Here is a 20,497-nt window from a genome sequence, read left to right as displayed (position 1 = left end):
GAATGGGAAGAAACAAGAATCCTGGAGCGGATGCTGGAGCAACGGGTGATGTAAGGATGACTCAGCCCGCGTTCGGCTCATCTCCAGGTTTTGCCATGCTTATTTACATTAAAGTTCAATTGTGCTATTCTTAAGTCTGTGTGTTTAGTGGAGAGGAAGGTGAGAAAGAAGCAGAGGGAGAGAAGAAGAGAAAGGAGGGAGGGAAGGCTTTAAAACGCGACAACAACAAAAATACCTGGACCAATCCCTCCTGCTCCCCACGCCGCTCGCTCCGTGGAGGAGCTTGTCATCCTATGCTCGCTCGATCGAGGGGATTCTTCTGCGAGCGCAAATTAATAATTTATTCACAGGCTCGAGTCGGTTAGCCCGCATTGATTCACTTATGCTGCGTTTCTTTTCATTCACGAGCCTTCGCTAGTCCCCATCTCTCGGATAGTGCCTCGCTGCAGCGCTCCGGCGTGGGAGGAAGCAGCGAACGTGCCGCCGTGCACAAGGACGGGCCGTGCGGGACGCGGTTCCATGTGCGAGCCTCGCCTAGAACCGGGGCCCGCCTCGCTCCGGCATCCCGCTGCCTGCCGGCACTGCCGTCTCGGCGGGGCTCGGCGCTCCGCTCCCGGCGGGGCGCGGGGTTTCAGCCCAGGGCTGGGCGGGGGCCGAGCACAGCCGCGCTGCCCGGCCTGCACCCGCCCGTCATGCGGCGCTGCCCCGCCTGAATTGGCCGCGTCCCCGCCGGGTGGGCACAGCCTCCCCCCCCCTCCCCCTTCAAGCCGCCCTGGCTCAGCCCCCGGCAACGTGCGGCGTTCTGCTCTCCTCTCCTCCCTGCAAGGGCTCAACTCCACTTTCAGCTCCTTCAGACTTTGGCTGCTCTTGCCATCCGGAGGCTCCCTCCCGCCGGTCCGGCTCCTCCTGTGCCTGCCTCTCTCCGCGCTATCCCGTTAAAAGGCTGCAGCTGCCGCTCGCTGAGCCGGTCGTTGGTTGACTCCGTCTGGGATGAAGGCTGGAGGTTACCGGCGAGGGAAAGGAGACCTCTAGGCAGCTTTCCATTTGCAAAGTGAGCGGTAATTGCGAGGAGACAGCCTCCCCAGTTGGAATCAATAGTCTGCTTTCTTGCTGCTAAGGGCACTTTGGAGCAGTAGTAGGTCACTGAAGTAACTCCAGCACGCTGCTGACTGCGGAGTTGTAAAGAACTACGTGCGAGTGGCTGCAGGAGTGCTGGAAAACGCGTCCCTGTTGCCAGGGACGGAATAGTTCTCAAGTCATTAGAGCTTCTGGTCCTCTCCTTCCATTACACAGAGAGGGTCACTCCTGGGAGGGATGAGGATGAAGCAGTGATTTCTCCAAGTGTCGCTCTCGTGGAGGGGCTTAAAGCTGGCTTGAGAAGCCACCCCCTACTGCTACTAAATTCAGATTTACCTGAATATCCCCAAATCTCTTCAAGCACAATGCTAGAAAATCTGAATCTTCTTCGGACTTTTGGGGGTTTTTTCTTTATCTTCTGGACAGCTTTTAACACAGCCTTAGTGGATGTGGTTGGATCGGAGCAGCAGATCCCCCTGTCTGTGTAAGTGTTTTCATGGTATTTCTCTCAGGACTGTGCTCAAGGATGAGAGTTGACTGCTCAAGTTCCTATTTCTTACTGCAGATACTTAGCTGTTCAGGGCACCTTTGCTCCACTGTCATCTGTTTCTGAAATTGGGCACCACTTTAAATTTATTCTAGTGCATGTGTTGATGGAGTGTACCGTAGCAGAGCTTTATTTTAAACACTTCTATTTACCGAAGTTCACATTGTTATGTTAACTCATTGTTATGTGAGAAGTTACCATTCAGAACCATTCTGCTGTTTTATCTGCTCCTTTCATTCGTGTGCAAACACATTGTGTCAAAGTGTGTTTCTGGGCAAGTTGATTGTTTAAATTTTAAAAAGTGCAGCTTGGGTGGTTTGGAGTCAGAGGCCTCACCTTGGCAGAGCATCTAGCTTGTGCTTGTACTTGAACAGCTTTGCTAATCTTTTGCTGTGCCTAGGTTCCTTTGTGAGCTCCTCAATGCAAAATTGCTTGAATCCTTATGAGTGCAGCTGAAGCAGCTACAGTCTGTGTTGCTTGCTATGACATGTGTATTACATTTCTTCCTGCCTCTTTTTTTTTTCTCCCTCACAGTGTGAAGCTCTGGGCCTCAGCGTTTGGTGGGGAGATCAAATCTATTGCTGCCAAGTACTCGGGTTCCCAGCTCCTGCAGAAGGTAAGGATCTTTCTGCTTGTAATAAAGAAGGTTGTAAAAGGGAAGATGGAGGCAGATTTAATTTTTTAAATAGAAAAGCAGAACAGTGCATCCTTTGGTCTAAGATCTATTTTTGTATTGCATACTGGTCCCTGATGACTCTTTGCATTGCACTGCACTGCTTGGAGACTCCTCGATTAAAATGAGTTGGTTTTGAGAGGTGTGGGTTTTTTTGCTTTCATTTGAAAGTAAACTCTGATGTGTTTTTTTTTACTTGTAGTCTAGATTGCGGGTATTTTGTCTGGTTGCTGCATTGTGATGATCGTGTTTTTGTGTAGAAACAGCTGCTGCTTATGAAAAACATTAACTTCATTCAAAGAGCAGAATTAGGGCATATTTTATTATTTTTACCCTATGCTGTATGTATGCAATTGACTGTATTGGGAGAAGAAGGCTGCACTGTTGTTTGTCATCTCTGCAGTTTTTACAATCCCATTATTCCCCAATCATCTCAACCCAGTGCTGGGATGTATTACATCATTACAGATAAAAGGAATGAATGTGGTTATCTTCTTGCTCAGCTGCACAGCTGGGTAATAAGCTAGTGAAGTATTGCGAAAACTTGAGAAATTGGCGTAAGTCTACATAATTTGGGCAGAAAGGGATGAGGAAGCGGATTTGAGTATTAGGCATATATCAAAGACTGCATCTAGACTAATTTAAATGTGCAGCCAATAATAAAGTTCTATATTGTAGGCTGCTCATTTTTATAGCAATTGCTGAAGAAGGCATTGTGAAAGACTGAGGGAAATATGTTGAAGTTTTTAAGATTGTGATTTTCTGGCATTTATTGTGATCCTTAAAATGTGGTGTGGAAATGGAAAAATGTTGAGATGCTCTCTGACTACAGAAACCAGTCATTCAACCCATATGTTAAATTTCTGCTTGTTTTGGAGGTGATTTCTGGTTTTGAATAACACTTGTTTGTTTTTGTTTGCTAAGAGCTTCAGCTTGTAGCACTTATTTTGAAAGGCTTGTATACTTGTGAGATTATGTAATGGACAGTAAAGGTAGCAGTTCACATAAACAGTTTATACTGTCTGCAGAAAATGAAGCAACTAACTTAATACTTAAAGGCATGGGAGATCCTCAGTATTATGCCTTTTCATTGTTATGTACCCAGGATTGTGAAACCTGTCCTTAACTATGCTGCAATACAGAGCTATTAAGAACATGAATAGTTGAGGTCTTTCAATAGTTTCAAGGCCATTAAATAGCTTCTGTTGAGGAGAACTTTTAATCTAAAAATGAGGACATTTAATATTTATTGTATTTTTAGCTCGTGTTCTTTAAAATCTTGGTGTAGTGTTGTATCTGTATAAACTCTTTAAGTTCATAATGCAGATTGACCTTTCAGTTTCAGTTAGTATCTGATCAGGTACTGTTAAAAGGCTTAAATTTTTTTTTCGGCCCTTAACAAGCAACTACATTTATTTAACTTTCGAACAGCTCCATGTGCAGCCATTTTTGAACTAAAATGACTTAAAACATTTTTGTCTATCAAGAAAATATGGAATATGCTGTGTTTGACAATGGTGCTAAAATCCACAAACACTAAGTATAAGATCATGCTTCTATTCCTCGTAGTAGATACACTGTAGATATAGAATATATGGTTAATCATTTCTGTAATGTGCTTTTCCCTTTGTAGTACCCACATTCCTTTCTATAGGTTATTATAATTGTAGGCAATAGGAAGCTATTCACTTTACGTTTTCATCAGCATTCTTTCTGTTTCACTAACAAAACCCTATTCCTGTTTTTAAAGGTAGACAGTATACATTTATTCCACGTTATTTTGTTTTTGTTTCCTGCATTTGTTATGGTATTTCATCACAGAATTAAAGGAGAAAGATGGAATGCAGATTTGAGGGTGTTTTGAGTTCATTTGTTCTTCTGTTGCATCCTCTACTCTTTTTTTTTCCCCTCTGTTCTTGCCTTCTGATCATAATAGTTTGAGGAAAACTCTGGTACCTTTCAATTTCATTGAAAAATTCCATTTGTCTGTCCTTTTAAACTTGCCATTTCTTAGTGTTGGCCATGTCAGATGAGTCTGGATGACAGACAATTTTAACATGAAGCTTTTTGTATTGTTGTGAAACATATTTATTTTGTAAGCTTCTATGAATAAAAGCATATCAAACTTGAAGATTCGCAAGCATTTTCATCATGTGAAGTCAATGGCAGAAGTTGTCATAACAATTCACCACAGTGATAGCACATTAGTGCTGTAAATCCAAGCATGGTTGTTTGTTGTTTTTTTTCTTCCTCTGCCACTAGCCAGACATGAAGAATCCATTCGGTGTTTACTGTGTGCTGAGTGATCAGAATTAATGTCTTCTTAAAGGCAAGATTCCACTTGTAGAGGCAGAATGACTTCTAATGTTAAGTGGATGAATCAATACTTTTTGATCATGAATTAAGCATCATTAGTGAATGAAGATATAAAAATGTGTATAATTACGTATTGGGCAGTATGGATTTATTAATTATCAACTGCTTTGCAGTGCCATTTAGTTTAATAAAAGCTTGATAAATGAAAAATTAATGTAAAGACTATTTGGTTCACTTTGTTAGCATAGATGATGTGTGCTACCTTCAAAGGAACGTGTGATAAACCGAGGTCCTATTGACACAATCTTTTATGCAAATGCTTTACTCACTAAAATTCATGAGACCCGTCTTGAGTTTTCATTGAGAAAATGAAATTATGTGAGATCCTCAGTTAAAAAAATGGTCAGATTGTAACTGTGAGTATCGATACAGGTATTGCAAATCCTGAGTATCGCTGCGCTGTGAACAGAAAATGAGTAACCAGCATTGCAGTCCTGTTGAGTTTTGAAATGTGTAACAATATTTTCATCACATTTTTAAAAAAAGCAACGTTGTTTATTTCAACTGAGTGTTTTTATAATTTCATTCTGTTGTAATAATCTTCTCTGAGTATGTCGTTACGCCTTCTAACACTATGTGGGATATACGACTTCTCCTGCAATTGGCTTTAGATAAAATACAGGGACTGTAAATACTTCAGAAAATAATAATAATAGCTCAGTAAATATTTTAGAAATGAACATGAGATTTTTAAGCAAATTAACACTTTTAAATGTTTTATTTTAATGCTCTATTACTTTCAGAGTGAAGGAAGGCCATTCTGTGTTCAAAACACCAAGCATAAGAAAATAGGACAATATTATTCGTAAATTAGCTGGTTTATGGAGGTTTTACAGTTGTCACGTAGATTTGGCAACATAAATGAAGCTGTTTGGTGCATGCTCTTCACCTGGCTAGAAAATACTTCTGGGGCCTAAAATCTATTCAAATTTTAATTGTTTCTTAGGTTACCTGTAGCACAGTATGACAGAATTTTTTTCTCCTCATACTTGGAAAAGGCATCTGCTTTATTTGAATCCTGACGCATCTTCAAACTTTTTTTTTTAAACACTGATCATTTTTTAGTTTGAATGTTAGCACAGCCTGGTGGCAAAGCCAGGCTTTTTAAGTATAGGATGAAAGCAAGGGTTAGGTCCCAGGAATGGATTCATTTCACTCTATGATTATTCCTCCAAAATTCTATGCTTAGGGAATGCTATTGTTCACGATACAGTGTTCATGATAATGATGTGTGTTCAGTTCTATATGCTATTGCAAAGTAATAGTAGCAGTAAAATGCAAGTAGGAAGTGGAGGTAATTTGCCTTCTGTTAATGTTAAAAATAATTGTCATTTGTGCAGTAAATCTCTAATATCAAATAAGTCCAATTATTTCCATGTGTGGTGGTTTGTGCTTTTAGATTTCTCTTGGAGAAAACCATGCATACTCTGAGAAATTCTTGATTTGGTCTTGAACGGTAAATAGTAATTTATTACTACTATAGGAACACTTAGTAATTGAATATGAACTTTTTTTTGAGAGTTCTACCATTAAGGTTTCTTGCTGAAACCTCTTGCTTTTTAAAGCCCTCACAGAATTTCCTTATGTAAGTTGCTTAACGGAGTCTTCAGTGTTATGTAAGCACTTACAGCCCTAATTTCAAGCAGTTTGTCTGCACATGCCCACTCATTTCAACATTATCTCCATTGTATGAAGAGTTCTCAAATCCATTGTAGTTTCTCCAAGCAACTCTTTCCATCAGTACAGAATCCCTATTTATAAAGATTCAAAATTACATTTTGACTTACCACCTAGTGCTGTATCTTGTTTCTTACAACTATGAAAATGTCAGTACAAAGCCAATAGAACAGGGTGATTTAGATCAGTTTGCATTCAGCTGGCGTATCTGATTCATGTGGTACAGTTATCTTTAGTTTTAATATGTATAATAGTGACTTAAATTCTCACAGAAGTTTAGTACCATCATCTTGACATTAATTGCTTTTATTCAGCCTGATGTTTTTTCTGGTCTTTTTAGGCTGTTTTTTTTTTTTTTTTTTTTTTTTCTTTGCTCAAGACTCTTCAATTACTGCTGCTGCCTTTGAAGGAAGGGTCAATAGAATTGGGATGTGCATTTCAAGCTGCAGATATGGACTGCCTTTTTGATTACTAATTTAACTTTTGCCAGCTGAACTATTAATTTTAATCCTGCCAAAAAGAGATAGAAGAAAAATCACCTAATATATATATGTGTGTATGTATATTCATATAAATGATATAAACAAACCCATCACCAAAACCCACAAACAAACCTGTAAGAAGTCTATGATTTTAAACAAACTGAAACAACAAAATCTAGCCAGGCAAATCATATTAAGCTTCTGAACTTTGGATTATGCAGAAAGTCTCTTATCACTGAATTAAAATCAAGCATTAAATGATAAAAGAAATTTGCGTCTTAAAACACTTAAATTCTGATGGTTAACACAATGCTATTCTGCAGCTTGCAGGTCTTAAGCCCCTTTACCTCTTCAATTTTTCCAGGCCATGTAAATAATGGAGTTGTTCCCCATGTCAAATTAGTTGCTGAGTACGTTAGTGTTTTGGCTACGCACTTAGTATTATTATGTGAGGATATAGAGATAAATTATTTTGCATAGATATCTTATTTTTTTCCTCTTTTTCAAGAGGAAAAAATGTGGTACTGTGTGGGGAAGCCTGCTGGGTCCAATCCCGATTTTCAGTTAGTATGTTGATCTGGAGAGAAAAACATCATAGTACAATCTAAATTTCAATAATGTGGTTTCCTTTTCTCAATAAGTTAACTGCAGTTTTCCTTCTTTCTTGTGATGAAGTCCTGCCTTTTCTGAAAGCATTGGGTAATTTTGTTTTGCCTTTAAGTTGGAACAGCATCTTGTGTGTACTTACTCTCATCTCTTGTTCGAATGTTTTTTCAGGAGAATGACTTTCTTAGTATGCTTTCAAGTACATGAATTATCAATCACCATTTTTAATATTTCTTTTTCTAAAAAAATGCAAAGCCCTGCTTAAAGCTGTGTTGAATTTGTGCTCTTCTCCTACCAGTACTCTGTGTTTTGTAGAATTTTTTTGTCTTTCCAAGTTTTGCAAGTATAGCATGATCCTCTTGTATTATTAGAAGTAAATATTTTCTATTGCTGATGTATAACACAAATAGGAGATGACTTCTGTAAGTATGATAAGTACCTTCCACTTTCAATCATGTTTTTTTAATGTAGAAATTGAGCAGGCAATCCAACTGGAAAGCATCAGATCTTGAAAAGAGATGAATGCTAATTTCTGTACTTAATGCTTTTAAGGTTGGTTGTTTTCTCATCCAGCCTCAGAAAGTGCTTGCATTTCAAGGTGAAAAGTGCTGGTCTCCATGCAGATTGTTTTCACAGAGAAGGTAAACTGCCATGAGTTGAAGCTGCATTCTGATGGTGATTCACTTTTGAGCAACTGCTAATCAATACTCTATACTTTCAAATGTCATTACTGTTCTGTAGGGTACAATTTTTTGTTGCTGATAATAAATGGTTACATGTTGTACAATACAAATTATATATTGGTGGCATAGACAGTATTTTTTTTTTTTTTTTAGATTGATGTAGACACTTCAATAAGAGGTCTTCATGAAATACCTTCATATACTATTCTCATGAAATTCCCATCCTGCTTTTTCTACATATAAAACTTTTTTCCCAACTGTGGACATTCTTGTGACACTATTGAGCATCTTCCCAAATATTAAGTACTTATTTTGTGAATGACAAAATCATTACAGTCTTTGCAGTTGAAAAACAAATATGTGCAATAAAGCTTTTTTAAAAATAACACTTAGAATTTGAGAAGGGTCTTGGGTACCTTTCTAGAAGTGATAAATTCCAGGGACGGATGCTTTCCTAAAATATCCTGCCTTCAGATTGTAAGGGGACCAACAGAAAGCACTGTCAGACTTTCTGGGTTGTGCTTGGCATATCTCAAATGCTTGCAGTGGAAGGCTATTGCCATGACAGCCAGTTGAAGGCTGATATCAGGAAGTATGATTAAATATCATATCCTGCCCTCTCAAAAGGATAGTCCTGCTTCTTACAAGAAAGTTTTGGCTATAAACTTACCTTTGACAAACTTGTTACTGTGAGCTTGGTTGCTCATGACCTTGGCGTGGTGTACCTGCAAACTTAGCAGGCATAAGGGGATGCCTGAGGGAGACCCTGGGAGATCGTTATCTTCTTCATCTTTGTATTTTTGGTGGTTGTCATTATTGCCTACTGGTTTGAGACTATGACCTCTGGACAAGTGTGCTTACCCCACAGCCCTTCTCCAGTGCCGTAGGCTGACACTAGAACTCTTCAAACAGGCCTTCTAAATAGACCAGTGATCAATGTTTTTCCTGTCCATTTTTCTGACTCTCATTCTTTCTCCATTTTTCTCAGTTTTCTTTTTGCTCACTTTTTCTCATAAAATTATCAAGTAATTGCAGAACCTATTTTGGCTTCTTAAAACCCGTTTGTCTCATTCAGTTTAGTTGTAAAGTTGAAAGGCTTATTTCAGCTCCCTTAGAGTTATGTTGTTTAGCCACAAAGTTTAAGTTAGATTCTAAGTATTAGAGTGCCAATATTTCAAGGGTAATTATGTGCCAGTATCTAGATTCTGTAGTATCTAGATGCTCATTTAAATTGATAATTATGTGTGGACTTCTGTATGTGTGTATATGTATATATATTTTTACCTTAATCTAACTTGAGGTATTTGTGAATCTAGTCACCCCTTTCCATTCCTTATGGACAGGATCTGACACAGAACTCTTAGAACTTTACAAAAGCACTTCCATATCTTACAGCTCATGACTAGCACCTTGTTTCAAAGGATGATATTACAATGCATGAAGAGATTAGTCAGGAGAGACAAAGACTTGCTCACACAGGACTTCACAAATGTTAGAATCGGTGTACCAAATTTAAGCTGGAAATGAGTAGTAGAATCCAGAGCACAGACCAGTATAATACTCTCTTACACGAGGGTTGGCTTATTGCACTCTTCAACTAGATCTTATTGCACTAGATCAACTAGATCGTAGCTGTAGCTATGAATCACAGGTTTCTGCAACAATCTAGGCTTGGATTTACCAAGGATAGCAACTAAAATAGAGAAAAATCTAGACAGAGGTCTTAGAGCACCCAAATTAAAAATGAGAGAGATGTATACACAAACTCTTCTTGAGCCCATTAAAAAACAAAACATGGTGACCTAATCTAGTTTGTAAATTGGGGATATAGTACGATAAGTATGTGTATATAATTGTTTTAACTGAAGCATGACAGATGCTGACCTGAATGCTTGGGTGTGATCGATAGCAAATTTTTTTTTTCTAGACTTTTTTCTGGTTCATAGGAGAGCACTGAAAATATGTTTGAGCTTCTAATAGCCTCAGAATGTTTTCCTTTGGGGTACTCAAAATGTGGAACTGACAGACTTTCCTGAATTTTGTGCAGGTGGCAGTTTGCACTGATACTTCTCAAATTTGAACATTGAGTAGGTCACTGATTAATATTCCTCTGAATACGTTGATACTGAATTTAGTTCTTGGGGCTTCATGACTCTGCAAAACTGGTTTTGAAAAAAAAAAAAAAAAAAAAAAAAAAATTCAGCAAAACCCCAAACCAAAGAACTCCTTAATCTTTCACTTCTAGGTGTGAGAGCTATCTTCCTCTCTTCCACGATGGAACTTTCAATAATTTATGGGATCATGGAATAATTGGTTGTGGAAGAATGGTTTAGAAGGTCATTTAACACAACTTTCTGCTTAAAGTAGGGCCAGTGCTGGCTTGAGGGCAGATTTCTTGGGGCTTTGAGTACGATGTCCAGAATCTTCAAGGATAGAGATGTTAAAACCTCTTACTCCAAATTTTGACTCTTAGAATGGAAAATTATTTGCTTAAGTTGGAACCTCTCACTTGAATTCCTGCTGCCTGTCTCTTCTGTTGTGTTATGAGTGCTCCTTACTACCCACTCCCTACCTTGAAGAGCTGCCCCAAACTGTTATGCACAATCTTGATGGATCTTATCCATCTTCATTTATAAAAGTCATTAATAAATATGTTAAAACCAGAATTCCACAGTATGCACACTTGAGGAGCTCTCCTTGCAAATAGGCTTTGGGCACTGTTAATGAGCATTGCCTTTTGAGCCTGATTAGTTTTTCCATCCATCTAGCAGTCCTACACAGACCATAGTTGCCATAATTTGAATACTGTGATGCTATGGGAGACATCAAAAGACATTCTGAAATAAGGTAAATAACATGTACAGCTCTTTGCTCGTTGATAGGTATGTTCTTTTTGTTGTAGACGGAAGTCAGGCTGGTTACATGATGCTGTATCCTTCAACATTAATAGAAACATCTACGCAAGCAGTTTTAAGCAACTCTACTAAGATGTCACTGGCTTGTTGCAAAAGCGGTTGCCCATGTTTTATTCAAAGGCCAAATAAATTCAATTTGAAATGTACTTGTTATTCTCTCTTATACCTTTTCCTCTTATATTGTCAGTCTGGAAGTTCTATATGCTTTACATTATCTATGGTATATTGTACTATTGCCTTCCTTATTGTGAAATACCCACAAAATGTAAGGCCTAATAAAAATCACAAGAAGTGCTGTGAAACTTAGCTGAAAAACTGTCAACTACAGTAAACAAATGGAAAACTTAGTGATTGAAATTTTTGTAAAAGTTTTTTTGATTGTTGAACAGCCATTGCCTATGTGTGTTTGGATATAAATTTGATTTAGTGAAGGGAACTTGTACTGCCACCATTCTCTTCTCTCTATTGGATCTGAATTTCAGCAACCCAAAAATTTGACTCTTGAATTAAATCTCTCTACATAGCAAAAAATAAGCATTTGTCTGAAGTTTACTTTTTTAGTAGACTTACAAGGGAATTCTCAATTCTATCAGTTAGGATTTCAATTCTATTTCATTTAATATTTGTTTCTCCCAACTCCTAGTTGTCAGGGCAGTCTTCTATTAGGCCCCAGTCATAAACCATATTGTACAATCTTTTAGGTGTTTCAACAGATTTCACCATTTTCTTTTCAAAATCATTCTTTCAAAATACTTGCATTAATATTACTAGTTCACAAATTAAACTCTCTTCTGTCTAATATTCAGGTGGACTTTCTTCCACAGATACTCCTCATGGTAAAGCATGTAATGCTTCTCGTGGTTGTGAAGCTTTGAGACTAGTCTCAACTAACTTGATTGCAAGAACTGGAAGGCTTTTTTTTTTTTTTAATTTGTCATGGTAACACGAGTACTTCCTTGTAAGGGAAGCACTCCTTAGACTTCCTTGACTAAACCAAATTCCAGCTCCTAGTCACCTTGCTCCAGACGTTTTGTTTTGCTATGTTTATCAACCAGAGTACCTTAAATGAACTTGGTGTCACACAGAAATCATTTGTCATCTGGTAGAAGGTTTAATACCTCATATGTTTTCACTTCAGGTTATTCTGCTGTAGCTGCAAGGAGCTTCTTCATGCTTGTGCACAAGCAAGAATTTGACTTGCTTTCCTAAAAAGTAGGAGTTGAACTATGCAGTCATTGTATTTCGAGCCTGCTAAATATAAGATACTGACAATGTTATTTGGAAGGTATTGTGAACAAATTTGGTCAGACAACAGCACATACACTTCCTATTGTTCCTCTAGGTTGCATTTGAACACTTGTTTATTCAGTAAACTCCCAAGAGTTTATCAAGCTAAGCTGCTAATTTTCAAGACATAAGAAAAAGGTTTATGTACTATGGATATTAAAGTTTGATGTGTTGGGAACACATCGTTGGTCACAAAACCAGATAATTATCTTCTAAAGTGACAAAGCTTCAAAGATGAAAAGCAGGAATATTCAAACTTCAGCTTTACAGCTTTACCTTGAAGCAAAATGACTATCATTTTATGACAGCTGTGCCAAATCTGACTGCTGAGCTGTTTGTACATGATGCTATCATATTACATTAATAGAAATTTTCACTGATAATGAAAACTGTAGGAGGCTAAGAGTAAAGCTTTATGTTATGACTTGCAGCCATTGACTATCTGCATCCAACAGATTTATTACCCCCTATGCACACTGTGCCTTTTACAATATCTTCTGCAGTTTTCTTCAGTGAAGTACAACAGAGAGATGATATTATAGATGGCTCTGTACAAGAAGTCTGAGTACTCCACGTTTCGGATGTCCCCCTATCATTACAAACTGCAACATGATTTCACAGTACAAGTAGAGACGAGATCTGACGTTCCTCTGGAACTTATCGTGCAAAATACTGAGTGAAAAATAAAAAACACACGAGGATTTCTTTTGGCCACCTAAGCTTTAAATTTCCTGTTAAAATCAAAGTAGAGGCTGGGATTTCATCTGGATGTCTTTTTATCCTAGATCTATGATAACTCCCTTGATGGTCTGTTCAGGCAGTGAAGTGATCAAGCATGGCGTTAAAATACACCCACAATATCGTACGTACGAAGTTCAGGACTTGTAGTAGTGATGTAGTTTTTTTCCAGAATGCCGTAGGCCTTCTATTGAAAACTAAAACTGAGAGCAAGGTTTTCCACAGATCACTGCCCCTGACCCAGTGCAATCTTTGGTGAATTAAATAGACCTGGCAATACTGTCCTTTACCTCAAATTTCTAAATGTTAAAGGTCCTTGGATTGGGAGAAAAGTGCTTTTTGTATGGGGAAATTTATGTGGTAAAAAGAGCACTGCAGAGGTTAGGCTGTGTGTATTGGTCAGCTCTGAGAACTACAAAATGTTAATATGACAAAAGACTTTAAATAAAACTGCTTTCACTACTCAAAATATGTGTGTCCTTGTGGCCATAAATAACTACAGAATGCCCAAATACACTTTTTTTTTTTACTTCTGCTGTTGATTTTTAGTATCTGTACGCTTAGTTGTACCCTAGATGGCATGTTGAGGAAGAAGAGATGAGACTCCTTCCAAAATTAAATGGAAGTTTTTTGTTGTAGCACAAGTAGGAGGGTTTACAGCACTGTTCTGGTAGGACAAATTGCAGGGAGTACTCACTGTCAAGGAGCTAAAGCAGTCTATGTAAAACAACTAAAGGTGGCAACAGGAACACATAAACAAAAGCAGAATGCATTTGAGGGGCAAAGGAGCAGAAAAGTATTTTTCTCTTCAATGCAACTGGAAAATACATTTGTGTGAAATTCAGTTAATCTCTTTATTATGGTGGTTATTGGTTATTTTTCATGAAAATGTTAAATGAACAATTTTCATATTAAGCAATTTTCGTATTAAAAACATTTAAGCCATAGTAAAAAAATTGTTATTTTTTCAAATAGATGAATGCCATGCAATTTTAAAACTTTTGTAAAAACTGGAAGGAAGTGGAAATTATGTGCTAATTTAGGAAAGGCATCTGAAGTTAAACTGAATGCTGCTGAGTAGAGAGTTAGATTTACCTTTTCTTTAACTTAGCTTCCCAGATGCTTAAAATTTGAATGTTTTCAATTTTTTTTTAAATGCTTGACTTCGAATCTTATCTGCTGAAGTTATAATCTGTATGCTCCAGTGTAATAAGAGTTCAAGTGTGTACAAAATTTGGCACTAATCCTGTCCAGTCCACCTTAAGCATGTTATTAATATAAATATATGCTTGCTGAATAGAATTTTCTCAGTATTACGTCTGGGGAGTTTCACGTGAATGAGAGCTGTAGAAAAATGTTGTTAGAGGTCCCAGTATATGCGTTGGAATAATTCAAATGTTACTCTGTAGAATGATCTACAGCCATACTTCCATGATTGTGCTCTATCTTGGATTACGAACATGCAGGAATCATGTAACTGAAAACTGTAATTATTTTGAATATAGATTCTCAGATAAAAGCAGCTGCAAACTCAATTTTTCACGAAAATCTTCAGTAAAACTGATATTGAGAGGTGCAAAAATTCCTGTTCTTCACACATATCTTCAGTGACTATCAGATGTTTTCCTCTTGGTAGTCTAATAAAATCCTATGGCTTCCTGTTGTGAGCAGTAGAACAAGAAATCCAGGCAGGTCGTACCGTGGTTCCCATTGCATGAACTTTACTGATTTAATTGCACTATTTCCAATGGTGTCATTTAGCTCTTTAATTTGGGAGAGGTAATATTTTTATATTTTAGTTACTAACATGAATGTTGATACGTTTGATGGCTAGCTGATGCAGTTGTTAAATGGAGTTAAATAATACCAGTTCTGCTTTGGAAATCTCCAAAAAAAGAACTCTCGTGGTCCTGGTTTTACTTCTGACCCATTGACTGACCATGTGCACATCAGTTCTGATATATCCATCGCACTTGGTATGCAGAATTTTCTACATTGTTTTCTGTAGCATGTTTTAATGTTTTTCTTTTTAAAAATCTAATATTTGGATGGCAACTTTATGTGAAATTCACTTCATAAAGATATTAAGACACTTTCTAATTTGTATTGATTGAATGATTCACTGATTGACTAAACAGGTCTATTTTCTGAGCCATTCCATATAGTAGTAGTCCAGTCAAAAACAGGCTTTAAAACTTGAATGAAAACAAAATGAATACAAACTTAATGCTGTTATTTCAATTTAATTTAAGAATAAACTAATTATCAGAAAATTTAAATGCACATTAGTTCAGGAGTAATTGAGAAAAAGGCAGATATTTGTTCCTGTGAGTGGCACTTCTGCAGTAGCTTTGCGCCTCAAATAAGGCCGTTTTTGGTAAAAGCATGCATTCTTTTAATGAAAGGTACTGGCATAAAGTATTGAGCAGCACAAACATTGTAAAGAAAAAAGATGATACTGCATTGACCATTGTGTGCTGTCATGACTGTTGTCATAGGGTAGGGAGCTGAGGAATTTCTGCTGCACTGGCAGCTAGGTATGGTGCAGTCAGGTAGGTCTGTATCTATTACAATTGCATGTTTCTAGCAAGCTTTGAAAACAGTTCTTAGAGTGCTGACTATTGTATAAATCCCAAAATGATTTCTTTTATATTCACAATAGTCACGCATAGTAATTAGACAGCTATCTGTAATGAGACTGTATTCTGTTGAAGAGATGCAGACTGTTTGAGGGTACAATGTTCTTCAGGCTGGAAAATGCTGTAGTTTTAATATGAGGAGTAATTATAAATCTCCTTGATGGTTTCATATTAACTCAAGATGTAATTTTCTTTAACTGCAAAAGTGTGCATTCTTCTCCAGCTTTTACTTCTCAGTGGATAGGAAGTTAGAATTCAAAGATTGCTTATCTTTCCTTGCTTACTTGTCTAAAGAGAAGAGTAACTGTAATAGAAGCACATTTCTTGTAGGTGAACAGTAAAATAAAATTGTCACCTAATGATTTCACTATTAGGGTTCTCTACTCTTTATTTCCATCCAAAGGAGCGTGAAATCACTTTGTGACCCCAGCTCTTCTCCTTCCTTACGACATGTATGAGAAATTGTGTTTTTCCTTTTTATTAAGGAGTGGTTGATATATAACACAAATTCTAGTTTGTGCTCATTCTTTTCTTCTTTCTGATATTTTTTCATTTCCTTCTCCATCCACTGTCCCCACTTCAGAATTCTGATATTGCAATAAGTAATTTTTTTAGACTGCAACTCTACTTAATTCCATTTTTACGTTTACTCTTGTGTTTTAATTTCTGTGCATGCATGCATTTGTATGTTATGTATTTTAAAGATTTATTAATACGTCTTGTTTTATCAGAACAGTCTCAGTTCTTGAATATGTTTCAGTAGTTATATTTTAAGAAATACAGTATCTAATCTTAATGTTCTTGGATCTCTGTATCTCTAGAAGTCATCTTTTGCCTCTCCCGTGCCTATTGCTTTTGACTAGAGTTAGTCTGCAACTTCTTAGTTGTAGAATACCGTCTCCTTTTGGAAATGTAAATGATTCTCCATTTGTTCATAGTGATCTCTTGCACACTGCCACTCTAAATTAATTGTACAATGTTTGATATGCTGCTGATATTTCCAGATAAAAGAAATGAGAGTTGTATTTTCATGTTTTACTATTTATTGTTCTGAAAGCTTTCTAAAGCTAGAAGAATTGCTCAGGATATGGGGTGATGTGGGAGGGTGGGATGAGAAGGAGAAGCATGAATAAAAAGGAAGATTCTGAAAATATTTTGAAAGATACTCTCAACAGATAAAATGTTCCTCAAATTTATCAAGGGCTTTTTTTTCTTTTCTTTTTTTTCTTTTTTTTTCTTTTTTTTTTTCCTTTCCCCTTTCTCTCACTACCAGCTTCTTAGCAGTAGCCTGTTAAATTTCTTGATTGATTTCTTGATTGCATTTGTCAGATCCAGGTTCTGTTAATGTGTCACTGGAACTGTTGGGTAAGCTTGAGCAAATGGCTTTTGTTCTTTAGACATCCTGTGTAGTAGTAGTAGCATCTGTGAGGCAGTCCAGTTCAGTTTGTGTAAAAATAGCTCTCTGCATCTACTGCACAATTGTGAAGGCGTTATCCAAACTTCGTTCTTTGTGCCTACAACTCTATTATCAGAGAGACTGCAGCCCAGTTCTCCAGCATGATTCATTCACTGTCTCTTGTCACTTGTTGCCAAATTTCTGAACCATGAAATGATTCCAGCTTTGGATAAGGATTACAGGATACACTTGCTTTTGTAACCTAGATAGCCAAATTATTACAGAACAAAAAATAACCACAGAAAAAAAGCCTGTAGAGCCTTCCCCACCCTTCCATTAGAAATGCAAAGATTTCTGTACCTGTAAAGGGATAAAAACACCCAAGGAAGATGTTGCTGTGTAGGTGAAATTCATACAGACATGAAAGTATGTCCGTTATTCTGGCCTTCCTGAACTGTAGAGAAAGCATTGTTCTGTTGAAGAAAGAATTGTTCTGTTGTACTAAACTACAAATTAATGTCTATTATATAATTAGTCTATTATAAAATGTAGAAGTAGCAGGGAAAAAAAGGCAGTAGGTGAAATTGGATATGTAGGCCATTATGCAAGAGGAGCCAAGTCTATTGTAGTCTGACCTTCAAAGAGCAGAATTGATTGATTGATTTGCTTTTATTTTAAGTTCCTTTGATCTTTCAAAAAATTCCTTTGCATATTAAAAAAAAAAAATTGCTATTAATTCCCTTACCAAAATGGTGTTATATTCTTTTTTAAAAAAAAATAACAGACCATTATTGAGTTAAGCTCTTTTAAGAAATTGCTTTCCATACATCAGGAAAACTTTTCTTTTTGTTTCTTGACATTTAAATTTTATAAAGTTTTCCAGCAAAACTAGCTGTCATATGGTAAGCATTCAAGGTATTCAAATAGATTGAATTCTTTTGTAGTTTCTTTTAATCGACAGTACAGGTATTTTGACTTTCTCTTAAAAGAAAGCTTTTGAATCCTTTATTTAGTACGCTGTCTATTTTTTAGCATCATTCAAGATGCTCCATTTGGGAGATAAGGTTAATTTCTTTTAATATGTATTATTTTAAATAGAAAGTGATGTTTAAAATTAATACTAATGTTTCTGTTTCATTTTTTTTGTGAAAAGGTTTCTTAAGCAATTGAAAATAATAGTGATTAGATACTTAGACCAAGAACATCAAGCACCTTGTACTACAAGAAATGTCTTAGTGCTTAGCTTCTGTTGTAAGGAATTGCCTGGCCTGGAGCTGCAACTGTATGGCATGTTTAGGAGCAAACTGAAAATACTGCCCCTTCTCAGTAGTGCACTTTGGCAGAGTATAGGCAGGTAGTGTTCTCATTTTTTTGGTACGTGGTTCAAACAAAAAGTCAAACTGAAAAAGAAAACTCACAAGTAAATCAGACTTGAGGAATTACTACCTTGCTGAGATTTGATGTGTAGCTGACCACAGAGGGAAGGACTTCTCAGGTTGTAAGAATGGAGGCGTAGCCAGGTGCAGTTCTCCATAACTCTACTTGTGATGCTTCTGAATTTAGTTTTTGCCCCAAACACTGTTGAATCTGAATTTACATATGTGCTCAAAGGAAGCAATTTGATTTGATTACAACTTTAATCAATTTAATCAAAGGCTGATTATTAGTGACTAATTATATGTTCCTGATATATTCTGCCAGTTATCTGTCCTACATGTAGATGGCAAATTTTAAAGACTGCCGTGTGGGTTTTCATTTCTTCGTCTTTCCTCTGCACCAGTTTTGAGACACTGAGAGTTAGTCTGCTGCTGTCATATTTCCATGCAGGCTTGGACTCTAGCCTAGGAAGAAAAGGCTGTCTCATGCTAGAGTACCTGGAAGCTATAATGTGTCTTTTGGCCTTTTTTGGATCAAATGAAACCTTTGGACACTTTACATTCTTCACTCTGAGTTCTTTGCTCTTGAAGTTGACCTATTTGCAGGTTGCTTTTTGACCCTTACTTAGTTCACTTTATTCATGCTCAGTAAACTTGTAGCACAATCTCTTCTTTCTGGATTTTTTGTTTATTTCAATCTCACCTTTACATTGCTCACACTTCTGCAAGATGAGGCCTCTTTTAAAGTTTGATTTCATTACCAAAATATCTTGAAGAGACATGACAGCACAAGGAATAGGTTAAAAAAACACAATACTTGCAGCTTTCCAAAATTTTTGTTCTGGATAGATGAAAACCAACAAAAAACGTAAGTTTCAGAGAAAGCAAATGATTGCAAAATGCTTTACTAACATATTGTTTAAGAAATGTACAAATCTGTTGCTGTTGTAACAAAATCACACTTGTTTTTTTTCTCCATAGAACTCCCATCCATTTCAGTGTTATCCATCAGTAGCAACCTTTACACTGATACCTGAAAGAAAAAGTACTGGATTTTGTTTGAGGCTTTGACAACATAGTGGGGGAAGTGGGGAACTTTCCATAGCAGTAGGTATCTGCCTTGCCATGGTTCTTTTTTCCTCTTGTAAAGAGTTGTCTGTTAATAAGCTGCTAATACTAGGAGGTAAAGTGTGACTGTGCCAGAAAGCATTAAGTCACACTGGGAATCTTAGTTGTACTGACTGGTAAGACTGACAGTCCCTGCAGTGAGTCCTTGGTGTCTGGCTCAGTCTAGTCCATGCTTGGTCTATGAGCAGATTTTTAATTAAATGCCATCAATTTTACGCTCATGTACCTGGAATAAAAACAATGGCAAAAAAATTTAACCCTCCTCCTTTCTGAGTGAGCTGCTAAAAAAATTCCTGCTTTCAGATTTTGCTGTTCTTCGTGTGCTGAGCTGTTTTCCACCTCAGTAGAGTAGTAAGCAGTGATAGTTACAAACCACACTTGTGAACATGCAACAGATATTTATGAGCACTTTACAATTTACTTTTTCTAATACTTTATTAATCTGTTTTTTTTTTTCATTCAGCTAACTTACCTGTTTCCAATGAAGGGACTGCAAATTTTCAAGCATCCTCTTCCATCTTTCAGAATGTTTTTCTTAGCCAGTGCCATGTAGAAGGCAGGCTTTCTAGGTAACCCATCTTGTCCTATTTTCAAAAATAACCCCCTCAGTGTTTCTGCAGTTTCTTGAGCATTTTACTTCTGTGATCTGTGCTTTTTCTTTTTTTTCCCCTCTTCTTTTTAGTCCTTGCTGGTGGCTCTGGAATTTGGCAGTTTCCACCTTCACTGCAAGTCAAAAGACCTACAGCCTTTTTCAACCTGCCTTGACTCCACTAGCTTAACAGCCTTGTCTTTCTTCTTGAATAAGGTATAGGCTCAGTGACAGCCTTATAACAGGCAGCCCAAAGAGTGGCTGTGAGAGCAGCATGGCTTGCGATCTGTTCACTTTTCCATTTGTGT

General features: G+C 37.1%; 1 protein-coding gene across 1 annotated transcript in view; it reads left to right on the top strand.

Annotated features, from left to right (window-relative positions):
- Positions 1–1,442: 1,442 nt before the first annotated feature.
- Positions 1,443–20,497, top strand: part of CACNA2D3 (calcium voltage-gated channel auxiliary subunit alpha2delta 3) — a 395,935-nt gene continuing 376,880 nt past the window's right edge. Inside the window, exons 1-2 of the mRNA XM_042880325.1 lie at positions 1,443–1,561; positions 2,159–2,240. Coding sequence (XP_042736259.1) covers positions 1,443–1,561; positions 2,159–2,240 — 201 coding nt within the window. The remainder of the gene's footprint in view (positions 1,562–2,158; positions 2,241–20,497) is intronic.

Source organism: Lagopus leucura, unplaced genomic scaffold, assembly GCF_019238085.1.
Source record: "Lagopus leucura isolate 7727_CA_CO unplaced genomic scaffold, USGS_WTPT01 Super-Scaffold_100026, whole genome shotgun sequence".
Lineage (NCBI taxonomy): Eukaryota > Metazoa > Chordata > Aves > Galliformes > Phasianidae > Lagopus > Lagopus leucura.
The sequence above is the reverse complement of the archived record's forward strand: the minus strand, read 5'-3'. Positions and strand labels throughout refer to the sequence as shown.